This window comes from Zalophus californianus, chromosome 5 (assembly GCF_009762305.2).
Source record: "Zalophus californianus isolate mZalCal1 chromosome 5, mZalCal1.pri.v2, whole genome shotgun sequence".
In the NCBI taxonomy this organism is placed as follows: domain Eukaryota; kingdom Metazoa; phylum Chordata; class Mammalia; order Carnivora; family Otariidae; genus Zalophus; species Zalophus californianus.
This window is the reverse complement of record NC_045599.1, coordinates 54248565-54276060: the sequence shown is the minus strand read 5'-3', so window position 1 is coordinate 54276060 and position 27496 is coordinate 54248565. Positions and strand designations below refer to the sequence as shown.

Below are 27496 nucleotides of genomic sequence, written 5' to 3'. Positions count from 1 at the left end.
AGATTTAATTGTCAAATTTCCCCCAACACCTCTAATTCTACAATGGAAACCAATGGGAAATGAAGCACCAGCCTTTTATTAGTCTGTGCCTTCAGATTCTTAATAAAGAGTAAGTTTAAGGTTAATCTTAAGTTTAAGATTATTCAGACTCAAATGTTTTGTTTCAACTACTGCAAATGAACTGGGAGACTCAATTTACATTTGGAATTTGAATAGTATATTAAAATAAAAAATTTCTAGTTAAGATATTAAACACCCACAAACCATAATCGAGGTTTGTACCATAAGTAAAAAAATCAGTTTAATAGAGGAAAAATGCTTTTATTTTCAGTTAACAAAAATCACCAAGTCTACACTGTATCCAATTTTAATACTATGAGAAATAATTTGACATTTTCTAACTTTCCCAAAAGCAAAAGGGGGAGGGGGAGAGACAAATCTTACCTCAATAAAAGAATCAATGTGCAACATCAGAGCTTGAGTCCTACTGATGATAAACTGATTGACACATGCAACAGCATGAGACCTAGAAATAAAATTTAAAATTTAACACATACTCACTACAGCTTTTTTCTATTTACAGAAGACTGACAAGAACTTAACTATTCCTCCATAAAATAATTATGGTGTATGTATAACCATACTGTATGTGTTTATACATACCTATATATGTATAAACACATACACACCCTGAAAAGCATGAGTTAAATTTCTTTGTATATTTAACACAGAATATAAGTGATATTACGTCAAAAACACAGGTTCCAGAGCATTAAGTTAGTACTTCTCTTCAAGTGTAAAGTGTTGAAAAGGACATGTGCACATTTTTAATAGTGTATACCTCTGAAGAGTGGGAAGGTGGACAGAGGCATAATGGAAATCTGTTCTGTATACCTACAGATTTTAAAATAATGGCTATTTATTCCTTTTAAAACTAAAAATGAGGAAAAGTCTATAGTCTTTGTGTTCAGACATAGCCAATTCAACTCCACAGCAATTCCTAATGGCACTACCTTTAAAGCCAATCACTTCTTTCCCAGTCCAAACCATAATTTCCTATCAGGATTACTCCAACAGGCTCTAACTGGTTTTCTGACTTCCACTATACCAAACCCCACTACAACCTTTTAGACACAGATGAGTAACATCACATTATACCCTTGTACAGACTGCTCCAAAAACACAATCTACTTTTCCTACAAAAGATCAAGTGGTAAATATTATAAGACCTCTGCAGCAGCTTCATTCCCCATCCCCCAAACACAGCCTTTTAAAGTATAAAATCATTCTTAGCTCATGTTATGGGCTGAATTTGACCCCATGGCTCACAGTTTGCTGACTACCGGCCTAGACATTCCACTACAGTGTGGTTACTCCTACTTTCCTAACTTCATTTCTTACCGTGCTACAAAGTTTTCTTCTTTTGTCACTGTAAAAGGCTTGTCCCTAACTCCAGGACCTTTATACTTTCTGTTCCCTGTCTTACATGTCCTTCTCCCTGACCTTTCAAAGATTTGCTACTTTACTTTGTGCAGGGTCTCTGCACAAATGTTACCTTTACAAAAAACCTTCTATATATGATACCTGTGAATTACTGTCTAACCCCTTATTCTCATTATTTTTCCACAGCACTCATCATGAAATTATTTCGTTTGTCCTGTCTCCCTCTTCTGATAACCCAAGAGAAAAAGACAAAAGAAAAAGGTACTACAAACAGCCAATAAACCTATGACAAGATGTTCAACATGACTAATGACAGAGAGGTAAACCATCAAATTCATAATGAAACACAATTTTTTATCTATTTGACTGGCAAAAATTAAAATACATGACAATACTAAATGCTGTGTACCCAGAGAATCTTATGCTTTGTTAATAGAGTATAAATTGACGCAACTACCCCGGAAAACTTTGGTGTTCTTTCCTTGTTATTTGCCTCACGTCCCAGAAATTCCCTCCCCCAAAGATTTTGTCTTTCTAGAGAAACTCTTGCAAATAGACAAACGGAGACAAGCAAATAAATGTTTTCAGCTGCACTAACCACAACAGCAAATACCTGGAAGCCACCCAAAAGCTGGCGGGGGCGGGGGGGGAAGGAACATGAATAAACTGTGTAATCACGATGCCAAGTACTATACAATAGCCAAAACAAATGAGCTATAATGACAAAATATGGATGAATCTTAGCAACATATTAAATTTAAAAAGCTGCCAAAGATTAAATTCATGAAATACTTTTTATAAAGTTAAAAGCAAAGACATACACACACAGACATGCATTTTACATATATATGCAATACATTTATTTTTTAGGGGCACTTGGGTGGCTCAGTTGGTTAAGCATCTGCTTTCGCCTCAGGTGATGATCCCAGAGTCCTGGGATGGAGCCCCACGTTGGGCGCCCTGCTCAGGAGGGAGCCTGCTTCTCCCTCTGCCTGCCGCTCCCCCGGCTTGTGCTCCTTCTCTCTCTGACAAATAAATAAAATCTTTAAAAAAAAATTATTTTTTAACAATGCAAGAGAAGGAAAAGTTGGGATTAAATGTGGGTTGTCATCAAGACCTTAGCTTTTGTTTTAGGTGGTAGATTTGAGTGATTATTAAAAATAGTAAGTAACTGAAGACAAAATGGGGGGCGCCTGGGTGGCTCAGATGGTTAAGCGTCTGCCTTCGGCTCAAGTCATGATCTCAGGGTCCTGGGATCGAGCCCCGCATCGGGCTCCGTGCTTGGCAGGGAGCCTGCTTCTCCCTCTCCCTCTACTGTTTCCCCTGCTTGTGCACTCTCGCTCTGTCAAATAAACAAATAAAATCTTAATAAATAAATAAAGACGAAATGGAAGTGGGCCATGATGAGAACGTCATGAGCTAAAAATCATAACCCAACTTTGTGTACCTCTGGTAGGATTTAAAAAATAAAATGGCTCTAATTTTTCAATTGCTTAGTCATGCGATGGATAAAACTACATTCCTTTGCCTCATTCTATATTCTCCAAGTTCAACAGGTATTGAGATGGAAAAACATTTCTAAGAGTACATAGGAAATTATCAGTTAAGCTGTATAAATAAGTTATTAAATAAAAATGTAGAATAAAATCCTATAAAGATGGAGTTTAGTGTACTGCTAAAATATATAGCAGATACATTTATCCAAATATACATTAAAATGGAGAAAAATGTTTAATGGTACGTAGAACAGATTCTCAAATGGGTAATAATGAACATTCACTGAATGGAAACATTTCTGTATTACTAAACTCTACCTAGTTAAGTTTAAACAAATGACCAGCTACAAAAATGTATTAAAATTACAAAAAACTCTTATGTCTAGCAATGGCCATAATTGCCAGGAATATGTCTTTTGGATTTTTCTGTTTTTCTTTTACTTGCTAAGAATTGGACACAAAAAATTGAGTTTCTGAGAAGTAACAGGCAAATTACCACAATTTCTTTCATCACCTTAGTTCAAAGATTAAAAGACAACTTCCTAGGGAACATGAACTCTATCTCATTAACTATTTAGGGATGAGTAGCATTTTATTTTGAAAATGTTACTACTTATTTGCATGACACTACCCTAAATGAGCATCTATTAAAAGTTTCCTCTCTGAGAACAACACTGCATTAAGTACCACTTAAGATGAAAAGTAAAACTAAACGAGATAAAAGAAAAAGAACTAAATACAGAATTTAAGCAAGAAAAAGATGCCTGATTACCCTCTGGTCACACTGTTTAAACCATAATCCTCTGAATACAGCTTGGAATCTTGGAGTAAGCTCTAAAGGACATCTAAACTAAGTTATAGCATATGCATTAAAGTTCATGCTGTTGGATGGATATCCTTAAATAACCACATCTAGGATACTGCATAATTTCTACTTTAAATAGTAATATGGTTTTTGATCATTCTACATAAAAACACGAAGCACTGACAACTGGAAACAACAAAAAATCAAAGCAACTAACAATCAGAACAGCAATGACTTTTCCACAGTAACAATAAACAAAAGACAAGTTAGATTAAAACATGTAATTGGAGAAGAGGGGAAAAAAAAGTACAGCAGTTTGGCGGAACTTCTGGTGTAGTTACAGACAGGAATCTTACACACTTAAATAGTGTGAAAGCATCATGATAATTATAGCTTGATAGGACAACAGAAGATAAATTAGTCAAAAGTTAATTTAATATTTAAATATAGTATTTCAACAACTATATGCTAGGCACTGTTCAAGAAACTAGGGATATACGGGAAAACAAAGCAAGCCAAGGTTAACTTCTGGCCAAGCAGGCCTACTGATTTCAAAGTGTACTCATAAAACCTTCCACCTTCATGCTCAAAACGTTTTTAATCAGATGCAAAACTCTTAATCTAAAATTACTAAATAATCCAGATGTCATATTGGCGGAATTTTTACCACACACCTGCAAATGAAGGTACATGTAACTTGGCAAGATCCATAAATTAAAACACAAACAACCCCAAAACACAATGAATTTCAGCCTTACACAAAGTACCTTAAAAGCATGCCTGTTAATCACTACAAATGTAATTAGCCATACAGAAGTTAAAGAACTATCCTGTTCAATTACAATTTCATCAGAAAGTTAACAGTTCATGGGTTTTGCTATTAAAAGGAGTAAATTTCAACTACTGAAGTTCACCTTTGTGGAACATCAGTATCTTTTGCCAATCACAAAAATATTAGGTGATGCAAAATAAGAGAGTGTTCAGGCTTAGAGTTCATGAATTAATTTAATATTGGCTACACAGATACCTTATTTTTGGACTACTGTGCTTGAAGAACTGTAAAAATTTGGGGATCATGATGTTAAGAGGACGATCTAACACATCACTATCTAAAATCTCAGCAGAATCTTCACAGATCTTCTGAAGGGCGCCAAATGCTCCCTGTGAAAGACATTTATATTATTACAATTAATTAAAAATGAAGCCATTTTAAAAGCAAACTGAGGAATATTGACTAATTTGTAATTTGTATGCATTAATGTTCTCAGCCCACATAAAATACTGCCTCGTAAAATCCACAAATTTAGTCATCAATTTTAAGAGAGAAATCACCATGCCACTAAGTTATCTAAAATCTCAGTCCAAATATAATGGTGCGTTTTTATCTTAGCATTTAATAACTTAAAATTAGAGGATATTCTGGTTGGCAGAGACTGCAATAAAAAGCTAACTTCTAAATATTCTTGTTAATTTTAAGTCAGAAAAAAGTCTTAACATCATTTAAAAATTATGTATATGTAAACCATTCACTGGATAATGACAAATTCGGTTAAAAGGGCAGAAAATTCAAACTAGCAACTATTTCCCTATACATTTTTACACCAAAGGAGCCAACCTAGAGCTCCTACACACAATAACCTGCTAATTACCTCAAACATCTAATTTACTGCTTGTAATTCCATCAGCAGCAGAAACCTGGTGCCTATTTCCATGGTGCAGTTAATTGAAGAATACTTTCTCTTTAAAATGTGACTTATATAGAAGCTCCATAATACCATGATTACTGCAGTTTTAATTTTTTATTTTTGGTAAGTGCTTGTTTTAAAATTCTGATCTCCTGGGGCACCTGGGTGGCTCAGTCATTGGGTGTCTGCCTTCAGCTTGGGTCATGATCCCGGGGTCCTGGGATAGAGCCCCGCATTGGGCTCCCTGCTCGGCAGGAAGCCTGCTTCTCCCTCACCCACTCCCCCTGCTTGTGTTCCTGCTCTTGCTGTCAAATAAATAAAATCTTAAAAAAAAAATTCTGATCTCCTTTCATATTATTACCACTATACCAAAGCACAATTTAAATTTTAATCAACTCTTACTCAATGTTTGAGTACTAGTATTATTTTTTCTGTAATCTTAATGTATTTCTAAGGTGTTATTAGAAAATGTATATATGAGAAAGATTTTTTTTTTTCAGGGAGGGAGAAGCGTAACTTTAAAGACCCCTTTGCTCACTCCCTCTCTCCAGTCCCGCCTTTCCCTCTTTCAGATCTGGCAACAAACTGCCTTTTTTGTTAGGTTATTCCTTTAAAGAGGCAAAATACCTAAAATGGTTTCCACTCAAAACAGATGTCTACACAAACTGATAAAGTACTGATAAATAGTGAGAAATCCATAGACTCCCTTTCCCACATGGAAAGCTTGCTACTGATCAGTGGCAAACAGGACATAATTACTACATGATTAAAGCTAGATTACATATACTTCAGCCATGTCACAAAATAAGAGGCACAGAAACAATTTAGAGAAGGCAAAAAAGTGCTCATGGTTGGTAAATTTAAGCCTATCTTCGAAAAATACCACATTAATGGATTAACTGATTATACTTCCTTGTAGTAATTATAGTAAAGAGGCTTTATAACTTAACAGTCCTTATAGAAACTGTAAGATAAATATTTGGTCACTAATGTAAAATAAGAGGGTAACTTGAAGATTTCAAGTTTTTGAAGTTGTATGTCTCAGAGAAGTTATTTTTTCCAAAAGTTACAAATCCACAACATGACAAGAAAAAGAGAAGAAAATGTAAGAAGCAAATTTCTTTACTTCACAAGTGTTGTAATCTTCAGAATCCAATAGGCTACAGAGTTTCGGTAGGAGGTCAGGCCAATTCTGCAATTCTCCTTTGGAGGCTATGGTTGTAATCAAAATACCTTAAAAGAAAACACATATATTTAGGAAGTCTGACTGCATTATGTTAGATATTGCCACGTGAATGCACGCATGCACACACATTCATTTAAATGGCCCACATCAGCCCAAGACCTCCAAACTACATAAATAGTAACATTCACCAAGGACCCCCTTTTCACCACATCTGTAGAAAAACCACAGCATAAGTTGGAGGTTTTTAATCTTGTTTTCCAACACTTTACCCTCTTTTGTACTTTTAACAATTATTTGTACAAAAAGTCTATACAACTTGCACTTTTCCAACAAGAATAGTTGACTCATTAAAATTATAGCTGACCCTTGAACAATGTGGGGGGCATGAGTGCTGGCCCCCTAGTCGAAAATCGACATGTAACTGCTTACTCCTCAAAACTTAATAGCCTATTGCTAACTGGAAGCCTCAATGGTAGTTGATTAACAAATTTTGTGTATGACATTATTTTATATGGTTTTTACAATAAAGCTAGAGAAAAGAAAATGTTATTAAAATCATAATGCAAATACATTTATTGTACCTACTGAAAAATCAATTCCACACATAAGCAGACCCACGCAGTTCAAATCTGTATTGTTCAAGGGTCAAATGTGTTCCTCCTTCACAGAAATTGTACAATATATAGACAAAGACAATATACCAAAACATGAGCAGTGCTTATCACTGGGTGATGAGTATGAGTCTGTTAGTTTTTCACAAAAATACATAAAGCAAAAATCAGCTCTTTGATCTAAGCTAAGATGGATCACAGCCATGGACCATGGTAGGGAGAATGAAAGTAGATGAGCCATCAATGGGTAATAATCCATGTGTGCAACAATCCCTCTGGTATGGAAAGACCCACACGCTCCTCCACCAGTTTTCACCACTACAGGATCAAGGATGAATCACTGGCAAGGTGATCTTGGATTTTGGAGGCTGAGAGTCACATGCTCACTGATCACGTCACTCTGACTGGATTGTTTCAACGTGTTGTGTAGTTTAGTTGTGACAGTGAATGAATGTGCAAATATACAAATACATAACAAAAGTTTTGTGTTAATGTTTCCCTCTGCCTTAACAATTTAACATGAATAATATTCTTCGTTTGATGATTATAGACCTTTTAGTACCATAATTAAGGTCTGTATAAACTCTGACAGTGGGCAAATTACATGTACTCTAAACTTCAAAATGCTAATTTGTAAAAGTGAAAAAAAAAGTGTTCTCTTGTTATTATGAGAATTCAGTGACATATGCAAACAAAATCCCTGCCTGGCATACAATAATCAATGATTACTACCAAACAGCAAATTCTATTTGTTTGGGTATATAAATTGTCTTTACGGTTTTGAGAAGGTTGCTCCCAGTGGCAAAAAGAGCTAAAAAACGTAAAGTTGTTGCCCAATATGCACTCTGCACTAAAAACAAAACAAAACCAAACCTAAATTATATGGTAAGAGTCAATGGATTGATAGCATTTTTAAGATATAACCCTTAAAAGTCTTCCAGTAAGATCAAAAAGCATCAAGGCTGCTCCTTCTTGCCAATTTTTCTTTCATAAAGTTAAAATTTGTAAGAATTGAGGGTGAAAAAAAGCTCTGGATCTGCCTAAAGAAAACTAAACATATCTTAAAACAAGCAGTAACAAAAATTAAATGCCAAGCTACAACTTGGCACCAACAGACAGCTGACATTCATTACTTGTGCTAGAAGAGCATTAGAGAATGCTGATCGACCAACAAATTCAAATTTAACTGGACCGTATAATTTCATCCACTCCCCCAAAAATCTTTTCCCCATATTATATAAACACACATAAAGGATAGTCACTAAAATAATAAAATTACAAACCAACCATATACTTTTTTTTTTAAAAGATTTTATTTATTTATTTGACAGAGAAAGACACAGCGAGAGAGGGAACACCAGCAGGGGGAGTGGGAAAGGGAGAAGCAGGCTTCCCTCGGAGTAGGGAGCCCAAGGCAGGGCTTGATCCCAGGACCCTGTGATCATGAGCTGAGCCGAGCTGAAGGCAGATGCTTAACAACTGAGCCACCCAGGCGCCCCCCAACCATACACTCTTTAACAAGAGAAACAATTTTACATTTGTCTAATGGATTACCACATAGTCAACGAAATGTGGTCTTTTCAAATAAACTTCCTTGGCAAGATTCCTAATATGTACTGTTAAGATTAAAAATATTTGAGAAGTCTGGCATACCCTCACCATTCTTTTTTACCAGTGTCAAGAGTTGGCAAAACATTAGGAAGGTATATGAGGGTCCATTAGAACAAATTAGGAATTCCCTTTTCTCAAATCACAAATGCCCTCCATCCCATTTAAAATCAGTGTTAATAATGACAGTATTTAAGACATGTATATTTTGAGAGATGTCAGAGAGCCTTTGCTTTTTAAGTAAAAGATGAACTGGGTACTTTTCAAACCCACCATGAGACAAAAAATACAAAAGTAAAGAACTTTCAATGAAAATGATTTAATCATTATGAAGGTTCTTAACTGACCTCCATTCAACCAACCTGCCAGATTAACAGAAGCTTTCCAGGTCCTTGTAAAAATTTAGCTGCTTAAAGCCCACGGCATACTGAATACTGCCCGTTAGTAGGCCACTCTTGAGTCCTCCTATTTCTGCTTCCATGAATGCTATTACCAAAAGTCGGTGTGTTTACTCCCAAACCTATTTATACCAGCTATTATAATTAAACATTTTAATTCAATATTACATAAACTGATAGTTCTTTTACTCAAGCTGGACACTCTGGAAAGACTCAAAAATTGCTGTAATTAGATACAGACAAGGCAAATATTAAAAACAAGGGTAGACCTAGTAAATAGTAAAACCTAAGGTCCTATTCTTAAGTTGTTTTACGAAGTTTTATTTCCATGTAAAGAAAGTGAAGCTGGAAATTGTATCTCATGTATTACACAAGGAAGTCAGATAATAAGGAACTCAAATAAAAGGCAGCAGTCCTAAATTAATATCATCTGTTAATGTCCCACTTCAAGGAACTTTGATTAAGCAACTACCAGTTGCTCTGGTCTCACTACTTGAAGGATTTTACTATAATAATGAACATTATTTCCAAAACATTTCAAAAGTGGCAATGAAAAACTCCCTTCCCCCCTCACAATTCAACATGAAGCAGATGACAAAAATTCCTATAATAGTCTATCATCTCAAAAAACAACCCAGTTACAAACCGGATAAGCAAACTACCATAAAAATATAACTTACCTACAGTGGCTCTAATCAAAGGAGAGGAGTCACCAATATTGTTTAAACATTCACTCTTAATAAAGTCTGTCACACCATTTGGGAAGTTCTGAAAATGTGCTTTCACGTTATTCTTCAAAATGAGACCACTCAATGATCTTGTGGGTTCATCTGTAATAAAACAGTATTATTGACTTTTAAAGTAGTTTTCATTTCAAAATACATAAAAGCAGTAACTTTTAAAATACTTATAGTCAAAACTTGATTGCAACATTCCAGTAATTTTGCTATAACCAGGGGAAAAAAAGGTATCATAAATGATTATCGAAAGATTAGCTCCATGATTTGTAGTTCAGAGTTTCTCAACCTTGGCATTATTGACATTTTGGGTCAGATAATTCTTTGTTGGGTGTCGTCCTGTGCATCCTATGATGTTTAGTAGTATCACTGGCCACAGATGCCAGTATCACCCTTCCCAAATTGTGACAACAAAAATGCTTCCAGATAATGTCTGGATTGCTGAAGGGGTGGGAGGGGTGGGATGGGTGGGGTAAACTGCACCTGGTTGAGAACCACTGACTTAGTTTAAGAGTTAATTTAGTTTATATATGGCCACTGTACTCAAGCTTTATTGGAACCTGATATAAACATCAAATTACAGATCTGAAAGTATTAGTGACTAAAAATATCCTATTAAAAAATTAAGTGGACAAAGAATATATGGGATCACCTTCACATACAAATAACTGACGTTCATTTATATCATGTTTCTCACTTGACTCTGAGCTAAAAAAAAAAAAGGATAAAACAGTTTTAAAATTTCCATAAGTTAAAAATAGAATTTACATGAAAAAGTTTAGTCCCTAGATGGGTGTTAACAAATTTTTAAGAAATTTAATACTAGTAGAATGTAACTGATGCTTTACCAATTGACATCACCACCAGTATTAGCAACAGTTATTATCTTCTTAATGCTTATTAGGTACTAAACACTGCTAAGTGCATTCCAAATAGTGTGCTTTTAATCCTCACCACCTCGTGAGACAGGAGTTATTACCCCCACTGCACAAATGAAGAAACTGAGGGCTGTGCCAAAGTCACACAAAGCTATTAAGTGGGGAAGCCAAAATATGAACTTCAGGAGTCTGGCTCAAGCCTAGACTCTGATGCATGCTACAGTATCACCCTCCTCACAAGACTGGAGGACATGAAGAGCTGGTGTAGTGAACAGAATACGCTATTACAGGACTACTGTTTTACAAACGCTATTAAAAAATAGAATACTCTGAGCTTATTCTAGGTTGCAGTATGCTCCCATAGTCTGATTGGCACTGAGATATTCTAGGGTGACACATACTGAGGGGCAAAAGGAGAGCAAAGTTTCTTTGCAAATAAACCCCATTCAGGCCATCACAACAATATACTCTAAAACCTTTTGTCACCGTTTAAAAAACTTCTTTCTGGATTCAATTACAACCCATTCCAATGAATAAATTAAAATGAAACAAAAACAGTTCTAAATTCTCTGGCAAGTTTAGAACTGCCATAAAATAAATGAATATCTAGATATTTAACTTCTTCAAGCAATAATCCTTTTGTCTAAGTTAGCCTTTAATAATTCAGTCATATAATTTTATCTTAAATGGCACGTATTTGTTTATAAGTCACTACTGTTTTTACAATAAATGCTATAACATAGTCTTAAGTCACAATACAAAGCAGAAATGGTTTAAAATTAAAAAGTATTTTATATTAAAATATTTACTTTAGTTAAGGTAAAACATATCCTGTCCTAAATCCAAAAAGCCACCAATCAACCATTTACTTTTTTAAAAAAAGGTAAGCCTTTACTCTATTGGACCTCGATTTGCTGTTAGATGGGCTTATCTCTGAGGTCTCTTCCAGATCTAAAATTTTACTCCATGTAAAAATTCCGTGTAAACAAATTCACAAGAGAATGGTGAACAGATTACTAAATAAGCATTTTGTGTGTCCTCTGAAATAAATGTTAAAAAAAAAAGTCATTTATGTTCCTTCACTAATATGATGACCCCAATGCCAATTTTCTTTTAAATAGAAAACTAGACGTTGTAAACTTGTGTCCCAAATAAGACACAAGAAAAAATATTAACTGTTACACAAATGTTTAGCTCTATGTCCTTTGAGAAATGGTGACTAATGAATTGGAGGTAGTTACACACAACCTCTCTTGCTATTTGAATTCTATGTCTGCTTTTAAAAATACTTATTCAAAAAAATAAAAAAATAAATAAAAATACTTTATTCTTACATCCCCAAAAAGCTTCAAGAAAGTATAATATCCTAACAATCTTTAATATTTGGAATTTAGGATGTGCACACTGACATGAAAGAGTAGATGGCTTGGTGAAAAATAAATTTAAAAAAAAAATTTTTTTTTAAAGATTTATTTATTTGAGAGAGCGAGAATGAGAGAGAGAGTACATGACAGGGGAGAGGGTCAGAGGGAGAAGCAGGCTCCTCGCCGAGCAGGGAGCCCAATGCGGGACTCGATCCCGGCACTCCAGGATCATGACCTGAGCCGAAGGCAGTCACTTAACCAACTGAGCCACCCAGGTGCCCAAGTTTAAAATTTTCAAGTAGAACAATGAGTTTACAAAAATTCATTTACTATATACTAAAGTTCTTTAAAAAACAAGTAACACTGATTTGATTACAAATTAGTATGTGGGAAAAATAGAATTTCTATATTAAGAAACCAAAGTATCAAGTATATTTAAGAAACTAAGAATATTAATTGCTGAATTTAAATTTATGCTGAAAGAATTTCTAGTTTCTTAAAACCTAGATTTAGAAAGTTTTAAAGTTTCCACTACATCCCTCAATCACAAATTAAAATCCCTAAAATTAGCTAGAATATTGAAATTAATTAAAAAATCACTGTGCTGTATAAATTATCAAAATCTTAACAAATACAAGATTAAAGAGGGGTGCCTGGGTGGCTCAATCAGTTGAGTGGCCGATACTTGATTTCAGCTCAGGTCATGATCTCAAGGTCCTGGAATCAAGCCCTGGGTGGTCAGCTAGAAGTAGGTCTAAGGATTCTCCCTCCCCCTTTCCCGTTGCCCCTCCCCCGACTTGTGCACGTGGCTCTAAAATAAACGGGTAAATCTTAAAAAAAAAAAAAAGATTAGTGAGATTTTACTACACCTTAAGGCCATTAACCCCCTAGAACCTTGCGGATGAACCCTTACAGAGAGTCTGGTAGTCCAACACAGGCATTATATAGCTGAAAAAAGCAAGGCAGGTGAATCAGTGTAAGTGTCTGAGACTTGTTTTCCATCTCCAAGCGCCCTTGTTTTTTTTTAACTAATTGCTCTATGGCTTCTGAAACATCACTGAACAGGGTATAATATTTTCATTTAGAGGCCAGTTACTCAATAGTATTTTAGTGCCTATTGTGTGTATGACAATGTTTCAGGAAAGGAATCTTCAATACTCAAATAACTCTATGAAGAACACCTTTCGCTACAATGTAAGTTCCATGAGGGCAGAGATCCTTATTTTGTTTAGTTTTATTGCCCCTGAGCCTGGAAGTTAAGTGGTGCTCAATAAATATTTGTGAAATGAATAAAGTCTACTGGGACTAGTGGTTACTACAAAATGCAAACCTTTGAAATGAGAGTAACTCTCATATTTTAATAGGTCTTAAAGACCTTTCCAAGTTTTTACAAACCTTACTTACCTTCAGATTTTAATTTTGTAAGAACAAAAATCAGGTAGTTGTTAAAATCTGGATATTGATTGAGTTGTTCCAGTTTCTAGAACAAACAGTAGTTAAGGAAACTTCTCAATGTAATCTAAGGAAAAAATTAAGCGTTTAAAATCAAGAATCCCTTTCATGATATTTTTAATCTAGCATTCTTTTAAGAATGAAGTTACCTTATTAAAACCATCAACACACTATTCCAAGCGCACACTAATGGTTATGTTAAATCTCCTAGGCGCTTTATGGCTGAAATATTAAACTCAATACTTTATATCAATTATATTCATTACAACATAAGCCAAGTTTCACCTTCAGAATGCTCAACATAGCAAAAAAACTTTCAAAACAGAATTTTTTATTTATTTGACTTTAAAAACTTAATCAGAATGGTATTTAGGTATAAAAATAATGACAAAAATGAAAAGCATTCCAAAGAAAACAGGTCTTTAAAGATCATTTAGAGAAATTAACTTTATAAAAATGCCACTTATACACAAATCTATGTATCAAGTCTAATACTATTACATAAGGTCAGTATGAAATTACTGAATTGCAATAGTTCTACAATTGTCCACACCTCCCCAAAATCTAACATTTCTAAGTGACTTAAATTTGCAGGTATTTCATTCTGTTGGCTGTCAACAGTAACATAATGTTCTATTATATCTTTCTTCACGCCCTCTTAACATCTAATATTCTTAATAATACTAATTGTGTTTTATTAGACAGAAATATTCAAATGTTTTTACTGAGATCTAAAAGTTTTTTTATTTAAACCCATGGTACAAGCTCTAGGTACATTGTATTAGCTATTTATTTCATACTAGAATACCCTCAATAGTTAGTGGTCAGAACATTAAATAAACTAGCAAAAGACATTCTTTAGAAAATTTCCCAAGTCTACTTTCTTTGACCAAGAAAAAACCACTGGTTTCTTTCTTTAGTAAATAGCCAATATTAACAAGATGATGTGCTAATTTTTCATAAAAACTTCCTTGTAAGATTTACTTTCTTAGAACTTGGGCGATCTACCCATATTACTAATAGTCTTGCAAAAGGTGCTCACGCCTATACAAAAACAACAATAAAATAAATGCTTCCTAAGGACACACAAAAGAACAAAGTCATCCATCATTAGGCACTTTGAAAATATAAAGCAACGTGTATTTTTATTTGTCTACTGAAATTTAATTTGTTCCTTATGCAGAAGGCATACTATGCTCCAGGCCCACAGAATAAACTAAAATTGTCAGCCCAAGCACAGTACCGGACATATAAAAGGTATTTAATAAATACATACCAAAACAGGAAATAATGATATATAGTACTATAGAAGAAATTACAAGATGGTTATGGGCTTGGCTAACTTAAGAAATAACTGTCGTACAATTACCTGTAATTCACTAAATGTCAACTTCTATCATTCCTACAGCCATGACAACACAAATTAAGTCTGGGCTACAGCAAGGCTTCAGATACAAGGTCCAACACACCCCAAAGCTACCATTCTTACCTCAGTATTAGCAGCATTATACCCTCCGGTTTTAAATTAGTACATTAACTAAGAAGCTAGGTACTTCCTCACCTATTTAAAGTTTTAACTTACAGCAATGCAGTACTTCTTCGACTTCAAAACTTATCTACCAGAGTTTCTCACGGAATTGTATATAATTTCACCTTTACAGTGTATTATATTCAAATAAGCCTAAACTACACTAAAGAGCTTACTTACCAAATTCTATAGTTTTGCTGTTCACTAACAATAGAAATCAAATTGTTTCTGCAAAAACAGCAGCTTTTAAGTTTTTTTTTTTAAAGAATCCTTTAGCCTCAAAGGAACAGACTAAATAAGCTAATGAAAAAGCTTATTTATGACTGGGTGAATCCATCTCCTTTATCCTATCCAGTAAGAGCTCTTTCATTTGTCCACCGTTCAGGGCACCACAGACAGCACACAAGGCAGAGATTTTGCTGCTGCTTTTAACCTTTTCGGTCTCTAAAACCGTAGCAATATGACCGCTACCCCAGGAAACTCGGTAAACACGGAGTAACTGAGCAGTCAGCCTTTGAGCCAAAAGGACTATTTCACTAGGGAGCCAGGAAGCTTGCAACAGGTGTGAGCAAGAGCAGCTCCGGGATGAGACCTGAGGACCCCCCGCCCCCCAACTTGCAGGTTTCCAGCACTTTTAAGGCAGGGGCCTCGAAGAAACCCCAGGCCCAACGCGGCGGCAGTTTAAACCCCGCGCCAGCTCCACCCCATTTCTGGCGACGCTCGGCCCTCCACCCGGACTCTCGCTCGGCCCGCCGCCCGCTCGGCCCGCCGCCCCCTCGGCGCGGAGCGCATTGTCTGGGGCCGGGGTCCGCGCCGCCCCCGGGCCGCGCCCGCCCGCGCAGCTCTCCACCCCAAGGGCAGGTTAGCGGTGGGCGGGCGGGGACGTGGCGGCCCGGCTGGAGCACATGTCGCGATCGCGGGCGGCGGCTGGGAGCCCCCGCCTCCCGCGGGCCGGAAGCCGGCGGCAGCACCCCAGACCGGGCTCGAGGGCCGCGTGCGCGAGGCGCCGGGCAGGAGCTGCGGCGGCGGGCGGGCCTCTCCCCGCGGGCGGGCGGGCGGAGGGCGGAGGGATCCGGGGAGCGGGAGGAGGGGGAGGGGCGGCAGGCGCTACCCGGCCGCCGGGAGCGGGCCCCGCGCGGGGCGAGCCGCGCGGGCGGCGGCAAGGCCTCGGAAAGGATACTTGTTGCACGGTTCTCTGGATGGTGGTGTCTGGGGACTGGGACTCCTTCAGCAGCTGCAGGATTTGCTGAAGCCCTTGCTCGTCAGGTTTCCACTCATACTCCATCTTGGTTTGCTGCAAATAAAGCCAGACACAGGAAGAGACGGAGCAAATGTTACTCCCCGTGCACAGGCCCGAGGGCTTCCCGCGCCGAGCAACCCCCCTTTCCCCGCCAGAACGACCCCTTTACTCCCCAGACGCCTCGGACCTGCTTGGGGTGCCCCGAAAGAAGTCTCGGACGGCGAAACCCGGGGGAACTGATCCTAGCAGCTCGGCCGCCAACGTCTGGTGCTGCTGCTGCCGCCGCGGCCGCCGAGCGCAAGGAGCCGACCAGACTGAGTCACCGCGAATTTGCAATCTGGCCCCTAGATCCGCTCACGGGAGCCCCCTGGGTCCTAGTGCCACGCAGTTTTCTCCAACCCAACCCAACTGGAGTTCTGTCCAGATTATTACTGATTAAAGGACTCATCAGAAGTCGAGTTCTTATCGAAACCCTACGAAACACCTGAAGAGATCTGATTTTGGGTTAGTCATTTTAAGTTAACATAGTGAATAATGAACAATGACTGGAATAGGGAAAAAAGCCTGATAATTCCTGACAATACTTAGAAAAAATTAAAAAGTTTACATTTCAACTTGATATACATAGCACTAATATTTGGTCTAAAATATTAAATTTGTATTGTAATCACAACCCACACCTCGATAAACAATGTTGCATTTACATGTGCAGAACGTGACTGAAAAAACTGCATTCTTTTATGAACTTCTGAACTCAAGTGAAATAAATTCCATCTGAAATAACCACATTTCACAATTAAGGACTTGGGGTGAGGGAAAAACAAGAAAACGTAATTTTATAAGTGGATCGTATTTAATTCCATTAAAGTGTTTTCACATACATTTTCTCATTTCATTCTCAAGCCAACCTGGGGAGGTATTATTAGCTCCCATGTGCCAACTATGGCTCAAAAAGATCTGAGCAAATTACCACGGTTAATTAGTGAAGACTGGGGGGGAGTATAGGTTTCTTAAGCTACTAAGAGTTGCATCTGCTACAATCAGTTGAAACTATTATATCAATGACACAGTTTCATTAAAACTAATGCTTAAACAAAAACAAAACTTAAGAATTGTAAAAACCAAACAGTATGATGAAAGAATATTGCATATGGCTTTATTACTACGTGAGAGTTTGACAGATGAAATTAGTCCCTTCCTAGTAGGAGTCTCTTCCTGGTAGGAGTCCCTTCCCAGCAGGGGTTAAAATTACCTGACCTTAGGGCATGTCTCTAGTTAGCATTGTGTTTTTTTTTTTTTTCTTTCCTTTTTTATCTTTTAAAACCTTTCCTCTTTCCTTCACCCTTATTTTCTGGTTAATATCTTGTAATGCGGCTTTGCTCACCACCTCCTACAGACTTCTAAACTACCCAAAGTGAAAGCCCAAAAACAAAAACAATAATCATCTAGACATGATATCTGTTAATACTGTGTTTTTATTCCAGTCCTCACTCTGTGTGCTTATATGTACATATTTTATAATGGAATTGTCCTGTTTTTTGCCCACCTTCATGTATCATTAAGTATTTACTGAATGTATTTTTTTAAAAACATAATCATATTCCCTTGTATTGCTGACGTAATTTTAATACACTTTGATATATACACAACCTATATAAATCAAAGGCAAACAACTAAATGGATTATTACAAACTGAAGATGCCTGTGTAACCAATGCCCATATCAAAATACAGATCATTACCAGTGCCAAGGTCTCCACTGTACCCATTTCCCAGTCATCCAAAGTAATCCCTATTATTAATTTCTATCATTATAGATCTCTCCTCCTTCCCTCTTACTTCAGAAACTTGTTAAAAATTACAAAAATTATAACATCAAACAACATGGTTGTACACATAAATTTTTTTTTTTTAAGATTTTATTTATTTATTTGACAGAGAGAGAGACAGTGAGAGAGGGAACACAGCAGGGGGAGTGGGAGAGGGAGAAGCAGGCTTGCTGCGGAGGAGGGAGCCCGATGCAGGGCTGGATCCCAGGACCCTGGGACCATGACCTGAGCCGAAGGCAGATGCTTAACGCCTAAGCCACCCAGGCGCCCCCACATAAAGTTAATTCAATCCTACCTCCAAGCTTATGTCCATGATCGAATCCGTTATAAGTTTGGTATGAATCCTGCTACACCTTTCTTTCTCAAACATACATAGAGTTCTGGTTTTGTTCTGTTTTAGGATCATACTACAAATTATTAATCCTACAACTTTTAAACACATAATATACCATCATTCCCGGCCAAAGTATAGATTTAACTCATTTTTAATAGCTGCATATGGGTCTTTAGAATGGATAGAACATAATTTGTTCAACCACTTCTTGACTGGCTTCCAGGATGCCTCTACTTTTTTTTTCTTTTTTAACCACAATAAACAACACACACAAAAAATAATCTTCTACTAATGTCTCTACACAGTAGTGGCAACCCAGTGGGACTAATAGACCAAAAGTATGTGCACTTAAAAATTTCTAACAGTTATTACATTACTTTCTAAAAAGTTATGCAATTCACACTCATCAACAATATGGATGTTTCCCGTATCTTCACCAGCACATTCTTTTAATTTTTGTGAATCTAATGGGTGAAAACTTAATTGCTCCTGATACTGGGGTAGGGGGGCAGGGAGAGGTTAAGAGGAGGGAACCTAAAAATCTGAACTTTAGTTATGAGTTGGAGCTGCAACCATGCACATCACACCAGTGGAGGTGACGTTTGGATAGCCTACTTAACTCCTTAGCTGCCCTTTTGAATAAGTGCAGTTGGGGCCAATAGCAGCCAGTCCAAAAGGCATCTTTATCACATTCATCCTGAGGATGAGTGCCCCATAATATCATTATCATGCTTCTGTCTTTATCCCTGCACCCAAGTATAATTTTTTTTTCCAAACAGTTTAGTATTAAGAACATTTAATTTGATCAGCCTATGACGATGGGATAGGTAGAATGAAGATTCTAACTCAAGTTATTGGGGACAAAAGATTCTCAAAAATATTTGGAAACTGCTTGATAAGGGATCTCAGGTCATTTTGAACTTCTATACCACGTTTTTCTTATTGTGGTAAAATGTACATAAAATTTAGCATTTTAACCATTTTAAGTGTACAGTTTAATGGCATCAAGTACGTTCTCATTGTTGTGCAATTACAACCCCTATCTCCAGAACTTACCACATTTTAATAGCCATTAAAATTAGGAAGAATCCTCTGCTAGGGTAGCCAGAGGGATCACAAATCTAGATAACATCTGAAGTACTTCAAGCTAACCGAGGACACCAGAATTCTGAGGCAGAACTCACTATTTAAATAGTAAACTACATCCATAATAAATAGAATATCATGATTAACACTGGCTGTTCTTAAAGTAATTCTTTATACTATTCTTTATTCATGTTGAAGACTAAGATCTAGATGTTTCAAAAAAGGGAAGTAGTACTTCAAATTTTTCTCTTTTACAGTATGCAAATCATGCTGACTGGGCCATGGCATTCCATGGTGACCACCCTCCCCACCAACCAGACTCTTCATTAGGCAAGACAGTTACTTGAACTAGCTAGATAGAAGATGACACCAGAATGGAAAGTAGTCTGCTAAGTTACTCTAAGATACCATTTGGGGCCGTCAGCAAATGAAAGACTCCCAAACTGTTAAGAACTTACAAGTACATAAAAATTTTGAACTTGCCAGAGTTGAAAAATCATGTGAGGTAAAGACACTGGTTGAAAAAAGTAAAAATAAATCTAGTTTCTTCCCTGCTGGAGGGGCTGTAAAATATAGTTTAAAAAGCAGATGGGAGGTCTGGACTCAACCAACCTAAGTTTAAATCCTAGTTCTTCCACTTAGTAGCTGTGAAAACCTGGGCAAGTTAATTAATCTCACTGAAGTTCAGTTTCTCAACTATCAAATGAGACTGTATCAACTCTATAGTAGGATTATACGTACCTGCTTGGCATATGGTATGATTTGAAATATAGTTTGTTTTTTTTTTTTTAAAGACTTTATTTGAGAGAGAGAGAGAAAGAGAAAGAGACAGAATGTTCAGGGGGAAGAGCAGAGGGAGAAGGAGAAGTGGGCTTCCCGCTCAGCAGGGAGCCCAAAATCATGACCTGAGCCAAAGGCAGATGCTTAACTGAGCCACCCAGGTGCCCCTGAAATATAGTAGTTTTACTTGTCACATCATTGGTTTTCTACTGCCTGCAAGATAAAAATCTAACTTCTTTTTCATGGAAGAGGCCATTCATGATCTGGTTCATCACCTCTAGCAACAGCTTTCTCTCTTATGACTTAACCTCAAACTTTATGCTCCACCAGTACCACCTGAGCCTCTTATACCTCTGAGCCTCTGAATAGGATTTCCTGACTGGAATATTCTCTTTACATTTGACAATTTGGCAAACTCCTTTGCACTCTTCAGAGCTATGCTCATCTATCCAATTTCTAAATATTTATTGAGAGTCTTCCTTGGCACTATGATTAATACTGGATACTATTTTTCTTCCATGGTATTATTCCAGGACTTCCCCATAAGACTTACATGTTTTTTTCATTACAGATCTAAAGTTTATAGCTATCGCCATTTAGGAAACTATCATATTATATTATAATTATTTCCAGTTCTGTCTTAGCAATAGATCATGTATTCCTTGAGAAGAGGGACAGTGTCTTTTGCCCTCTTTGCCTAGCAGAGTCTGATTCAATAAATATTTGTTGAATAAATACTACTGCTGTTGCAATTAATTCAACTGAATATTAAGCTGAGCAACTACCATGTGCTCAATGACCAGCAAAGATTCAAAGGTGAATAAAATATTGTTCTTGCCCTCACTAAACTAAGCTCTGATTTAATGAGAGACAAATGTGTGCTCTATGAATGAAGAATATGAATAAGGTGCAACACGGAGAGAGAGGAACATAAATATATTCTGCCAGGAAAGAGAAACACGCTTTACCCCCCCACCTTTGGTTCAGAGCTTTTTTCCCTTCTAATTTCAATTACATTCAAAAAAATATTTACTGAGGAGTCAGATGTTTCCACCTCTATGGTGAATTACAAGAATGTGATAACTGTTGCTATCATTGACATAATTTCCCAAAACGGTGAACAACTCCAAAGAACACAAGGCATACGCTTCCTTCAATAGTACAGTAGTTTTATTCCTGGAAAACCCAACATTTAATTAAAATCCTGCAAAAAATTCCATGTGTATATGTAAAATCATGTTAGGCTTTAGGCTAACATTTTTTCACCTATGTGACCATCTAAGTGGGAGAGTCAAAAGTCATTCAGGGCTTAAGATAATTCTTAATGGTAAACATCTAGAATCCCTCAGCCCCACCGACTAAATACCAATAGCACTTCACCAATTCTAGGACCCCCACACTCACCCCAGACAGCAGCACTATGGTAGGAGAATGACTATGGTAGAACAAGTACAAGGGCTGGGGGGACATTAAACTTACCCCTTTAGGAGGTCAGGAAAGAACCTCCCTGAAGAAGTGACTTTTTACCTGAGAATCGAACAGGAATTACCAAAAAATGAACTCTATAATGTATTAAAATTACCTATATTTTGCAGATAAGTAAATTGAGGCACCAAGAAGTTAAATTTAAACTTGCCCAAGGTTACTTACATAATAAACGAAGCCCTGATTCAAACCTAACTAATCTGGCTCCAGAGTCCCGTCTCTAAGCCTCTGATACACTGCCTAACAGAAACATCAATTTCTGTAAACTGGGAAACTAACTGTAAATAAAACCATTTGTATTCTAAAGGAATAACATATATTTGATACCTTTGCCATGAGGTAAAAGAGAAAAGTAAAAATCATATTTCACTATTATAAAATAAATAAATAAAAGCAATAAACAGAGCAGTATGTATATGGGAACATATAATAAAAATGAGATATTTCAATAGTGCTGAGTACACAAGTTCAAGATATTCTAAATCTAATCTTTATAACAACGCTTTGTTGTAACTAGGTGGTAAGTATTATCTTCATTTGACAAACAGATAAAACAAAATACAACTTAAGTCATTTGCTGAATGTGAATCAGATTTGTAGACTTCCAAAGTCAATGTCTCTTATACTGGCTTTTTACAAAAAGATGCTATGATGAACAAGGAAGAAAAAAAAATTAGAGATATCCAAAGGGCTAAGAAGAGACTATTTTTTTTTAAAAAGATACTTAATAAAATTTTTATGAGAACTCAAATCAAAGTTCAGGTATGAGAGAAAAAAAGGCAAAATCTAAAGGTAGCAGATTATTAATAACTTAAAAAATGAGGCGTTTTAATGTCAAAGAATCAAAATGTCAACAGGCTTGTTAAATTATAGCTATCAGTGAATCTACAAAGTCCTTTAAGAGATTCTATAAAGTAATCAGAGATCAAGGCTCAGGAACGAAAAACAGAAAAAGCAAAACCCAACTGTGCAGCCCAAGCTATTTGAAAGGCGCTCAGATTAAAGAGAAGGGACCACAGCATATGGCTCCTCCGATGTTACAAGGTGTGAGGCACATAACAGGTTTTAAATCATCCCTGATTGATTGAATGATCTAGTTCACTTCTAAGAATTATGCTAAGAGGTTAAAATTATAATCCTCAGGCATTACAATTTATTGTCATCTAAAAGCAAAAAAGATTAACAACAAAAAAGAAAAGGGAAAACAGGTACTAAGGGAAATTTAAATAAATATATTCTTAGAGTGCCCTTTCAGGAAGACCTTTAAAGATGACTAGACATGTGACTCAAATACTTTACAAACATTTAAAAATAAATAAAAAAAAAAGGAGTCTAGTATCAGAGTGAACAGATGGTAAGAAGGAAAACCCGATCTCAAAACCCAATCCAATCTACAACCAGGTACTTCCCATATACTTCAGCTCATTTAATATTCACAACAGCAGTATGAGGTAGATATTAACTCCATTTTGTATTAACTGAGGTTGAGGGAGGTTAAGTACTTGCCTGGCCAGTGTGTGGCAGATTGGGCATTTAAAACCAAATATGTGTGATTTCAAAGTCTCAACTGTGCCTAGTAATAACAGCAACCCTGTTATCATTTACGGAGCACTTCTACGTGCGAGTTATTACACTAAGTGCTTTAAATGTATCATCTCATTGAATTCCACGAGTAGGGACTATTATCATTTCCATTTTACAGAAAAGGAACAGGCTTAAGTCAAGTTAAGTATATCCAAGGTCACAGAGGTCATAATGAACAAAGGCAAGTCCTAAGCCCAGATGTACCTGACTCCAGAGCCTGTCCACTGAAGCATGCTGTTGTATTATTCTCATTCTGCCACTTTCATGGACATGTGACTAACCATTAACAGAACTCTTGGCTAGACTTCTTGAGTAGACTTCTCTTTTCCATGCATAACCAAAAATTCAGTAACTCTATTGATTAGTGTCTACCTTCTTCAGTTCAGGTGTGGTTAACTGCACCTTGCTTTTCAGAGTTTTAACTCCTCTTTCCAGAGTTTAAACTTTTCTTTTTCTTAAGTTTTATTTATTTAAGTTGTCTCTACACCCAATATGGGGCTCGAACTCATAACTTTGAGATCAGGTTACACACGCTTCGAAATGAGCCAGTCAGGCGCTACAGAGTTTAAACTACTCATTTTTATTTTTATTTATTTTTTAAATTTATGGACTAGTTTATTATAAAGGCACTATATCAAAATACCTTTAATACATACCTACTATCTTTACTTCACAGCCCAAGCACAAAAATTCACACTGGTTTTAAAATCACGTTAGCGAAATGTGTTCATTACACACAAAGGTTTTCTTAAATTTTATGTCTATACAGATCAGGAAACTATGGTTCTCCATACTAAGTCATCTCTATACATCAAACTTGAGTTAACTATCTAGTTGAAAATAGTTGGCAATTAATTGGAATAGTAAGATAATGCAAAATATGCCTGTGGGGGGTTGCTTATTAATATTGACCTTAAAGAACTATACAGTTAATTTGCATATTTTGGTCTGATGTCTTTGTGAAGCTTTATCTTCTTTCAAAATGGTAAACTATTTTTATTATTAGTTTCAGAGGTGGAGGTCAGTGATTCATCAATCATATAATACCTGGTGCTCCTTACATCTCACGCCCTCCTTAATGCCCATCACCCAGTTACCGCATCCCCTCACCCCCCTTCCCTCCAGCAACCTTCAGTTTGTTTCCTAGATTAAGAGTCTCTTATGGTTTGTCTCCCTCTCTGATTTCGTCTTATTTTTTCCTTTCTTCCCCTATGATCCTCGGTTTTGTTTCTTAAATTCCACATATGAATGAGGTCATATAATTGTCCTTCTCTGATTGACTTATTTTGCTTAGTATAATACCCTCTAGTTCCGTCCATGTCATTGCAAATGGCAAGATTTCTTTTTTTTTGATGGCTGAGTAGTATTCCAGTGTGTGTGTGTGGTGTGTGTGTGTGTGTGTGTGTGTATACGTCTATCTCATATCTTTTTTATCCATTCATCTGTCAATGGACATCTGGGCTCCTATAGTTTGGCTACTGTGATCATTGCTGTTATGAACACTGGGGTGTAGATGCCCCTTCAGATCACTACATTTGTATCTTTGGGGTAAATACCCAGTAGTGCAATTGCTGGGTTGTAGGGTAGCTCTATTTTCAACCCTCTGAGGAACCTCCATACTGTTTTCCAGAGTGGCTGCACCAGCTTGCATTCCTACCAACAGTGTAAGAGAGTTCTCCTTTCTCTGCACCCTCGCCAACATCTGTTCTTTCCTAACTTGTTAATTTTAGCCATTCTGACTGGTGTGAGGTGGTATCTCATTGTGGTTTTGATTTTATTTCCCTGATGCCAAGTGATGTTGAGCATTTTTTCATGTGTCTGTTGGCCATTTGCAGGTCTTCTTTGGAAAAATGTCTGTTCATGTCTTCTGCTCATTTCTTGATTGGATTAGTTGTTATTTGGGTGTTGAGTTTGATAAGTTCTTTATAGATTTTGGATACTAGCCCTTTATCTGATAATACATTTCCAACTATCTTCTCCCCTTCTTTCATTTGCCTTTCAGTTTTGTTGACTGTTTCCTTTGCTGTGAAAAAGCTTTTTATCTTGATAAAGTTCCAATAGTTCATTTTTGCCTTTGTTTCGCTTGCCTTTGGAGACGTGTCTATCAAGAAGTTGCTGCGGCTGAGGTCGAAGAGGTTGCTGCCTGTGTTCTCTTCTAGGATATTAATGGATTCTGTCTCACATTTTGGTCTTTCATCCATTTTGAGTCTATTTTTGTGTATGGTGTAAGAAAATGGACCAGTTTTATTCTTCTGCATGTGGCTGTCCAATTTTCCCAACACCATTTGTTGAAGAGACTGTCTTTTTTCTATTGGACATTGTTTCCTGCTTTGTTGAAGATTAGCTGACCACAGAGTTGAGGGTCCATTTCTGGGCTCTCTATTCTGTTCCATTGATCTGTGTCTGTTTTTGTGCCAGTATCATACTGTCTTGATGACAGGTTTGTAATACAGCTTGAAGTCTGGAATTGTGATGCCACCAGCATTGCTTTTCTTTTTCAACATTCCTTTGGCTATTTGGGTTTTTTTCTGGTTCCATATAAATTTTAGGATTATTTGTTCCAGCTCTGTGAAAAAAGTTGATGGTATTTTGATAGGTATTGCATTGAATATACAGATTGCTCTACATAGCATAAACATTTTAACAACATTTGTTCTTCCAATCCATGAGCATGGAACGTTTTTCCATTTCTTTGTGTCTTCCTCAATTTCTTTCATGAGTGTTCTATAATTTTCTGAGTACAGATTCTTTGCCTCTTTGGTTAGGTTTATTCCTAGGTATCTTATGGTTTTGGGTGCATTTGTAAATGGTGTTGACTCCTTAATTTCTCTTTCTTCTGTCTCACTGTTAGTGGATAGAAATGCAATTGATTTCTGCGCATTGATTTTATATTCCTGCCACTTTGCTGAATTCCTGTATGAGTTCTAGCAATTTTGCGGTGGAGTTTTTTGGGTTTTCCACATAGAGCATCATGTCATCTGCAAAGAGTGAGAGTTTGACTTCTTTGCCAATTCAGATGCCTTTTATTTTTGTTGTCTAATTGCTAAGGCTAGGACTTCTAATACTATGTTGAATAGCAGTGGTGATAGTGGACATTCCTGCTGTGTTCTTGACCTTAGGGGAAAAGCTCTCAGTTTTTTTCCCATTGAGAATGATATTCGCTGTGGGTTTTTCATAGATGGCTTTTATGCTATTGAGGTATATACCCTCTATCCCTATGCTGTGAAGAGTTTTAATCGAGAAAGGATGCTGTACTTTGTCAAATGCTTTTTCTGCATCTATCGAGAGGATCATATGGTTCTTGTCCTTTCTTTTATTAAGGTATTGTATCACATCGATTGATTTGCAGATGTTGAACCACCTTTGCAGCCCAGGAATAAATCTCACTTGGCTGTGGTGAATAATGCACTGTTGGATCCTACTGGCTAGTATTTTGGTGAGAATTTTTGCATCCATGTTCATCATGGATATTGGTCTGTAATTCTTTTGGTTGGGGTCTTTGTCTGGTTTTGGGATCAAGGTAATGCTGGCCTCATAGAAAGAGTTTGGAAGTTTTCCTTCCATTTCTATTTTTTTTCCATTTCTATTTTTTGAAAGAGCTTCAGAAGAATAGGTATTAATTCTTCTCTAAATGTTTGGTAGAATTCCCCTGGGAAGCCCTGGGCTCTTGTTAGTTGGGAGATTTTTGATTACTGCTTCAATTTCCTTGCTGGTTATGGGTCTGTTCAGGTTTTCCATTTCTTCCTGGTTCAGTTTTGGTAGTTCATATGTCTCTAGCAATGCATCCATTTCTTCCAGATTGTCTAATTTGCTGGCATAGAGTTGCTCATAATATGTTCTTATAATTGTTTGTATTTCTTTGGTGCTGGTTGTGATCTCTCCTCTTTCATTCATGATTTTATTTATTTGGGTCATTTTTCTTTTTGGTAAATCTGGCTAGGGGCTTATCAATCTTATTAATTCTTTCA

The 27496-nt window shown here is 36.8% G+C and overlaps 1 protein-coding gene across 3 annotated transcripts in view; it reads right to left on the bottom strand.

The window, feature by feature from the left end:
• Window positions 1-27496, bottom strand: part of TNPO1 (transportin 1) — an 81120-nt gene that overhangs the window by 30377 nt on the left and 23247 nt on the right. For 2 of the 3 annotated variants that reach the window (XR_003522039.1, XM_027605342.2), the window contains exons 2-7: window positions 16372-16485; window positions 13616-13691; window positions 9913-10062; window positions 6556-6662; window positions 4772-4905; window positions 445-526 (exon numbers count right to left, since the gene is read on the bottom strand). Coding sequence is in view for 2 of the 3 variants with exons in the window: in XM_027605342.2 (XP_027461143.1) it covers window positions 445-526; window positions 4772-4905; window positions 6556-6662; window positions 9913-10062; window positions 13616-13691; window positions 16372-16485 (663 nt within the window). In the remaining variant the exon portion in view is untranslated. Of the gene's footprint in view, window positions 1-444; window positions 527-4771; window positions 4906-6555; window positions 6663-9912; window positions 10063-13615; window positions 13692-16371; window positions 16486-16618; window positions 16761-27496 lie in introns of those variants that run through there. The other variant, XM_027605343.2, reaches the window with a different exon arrangement.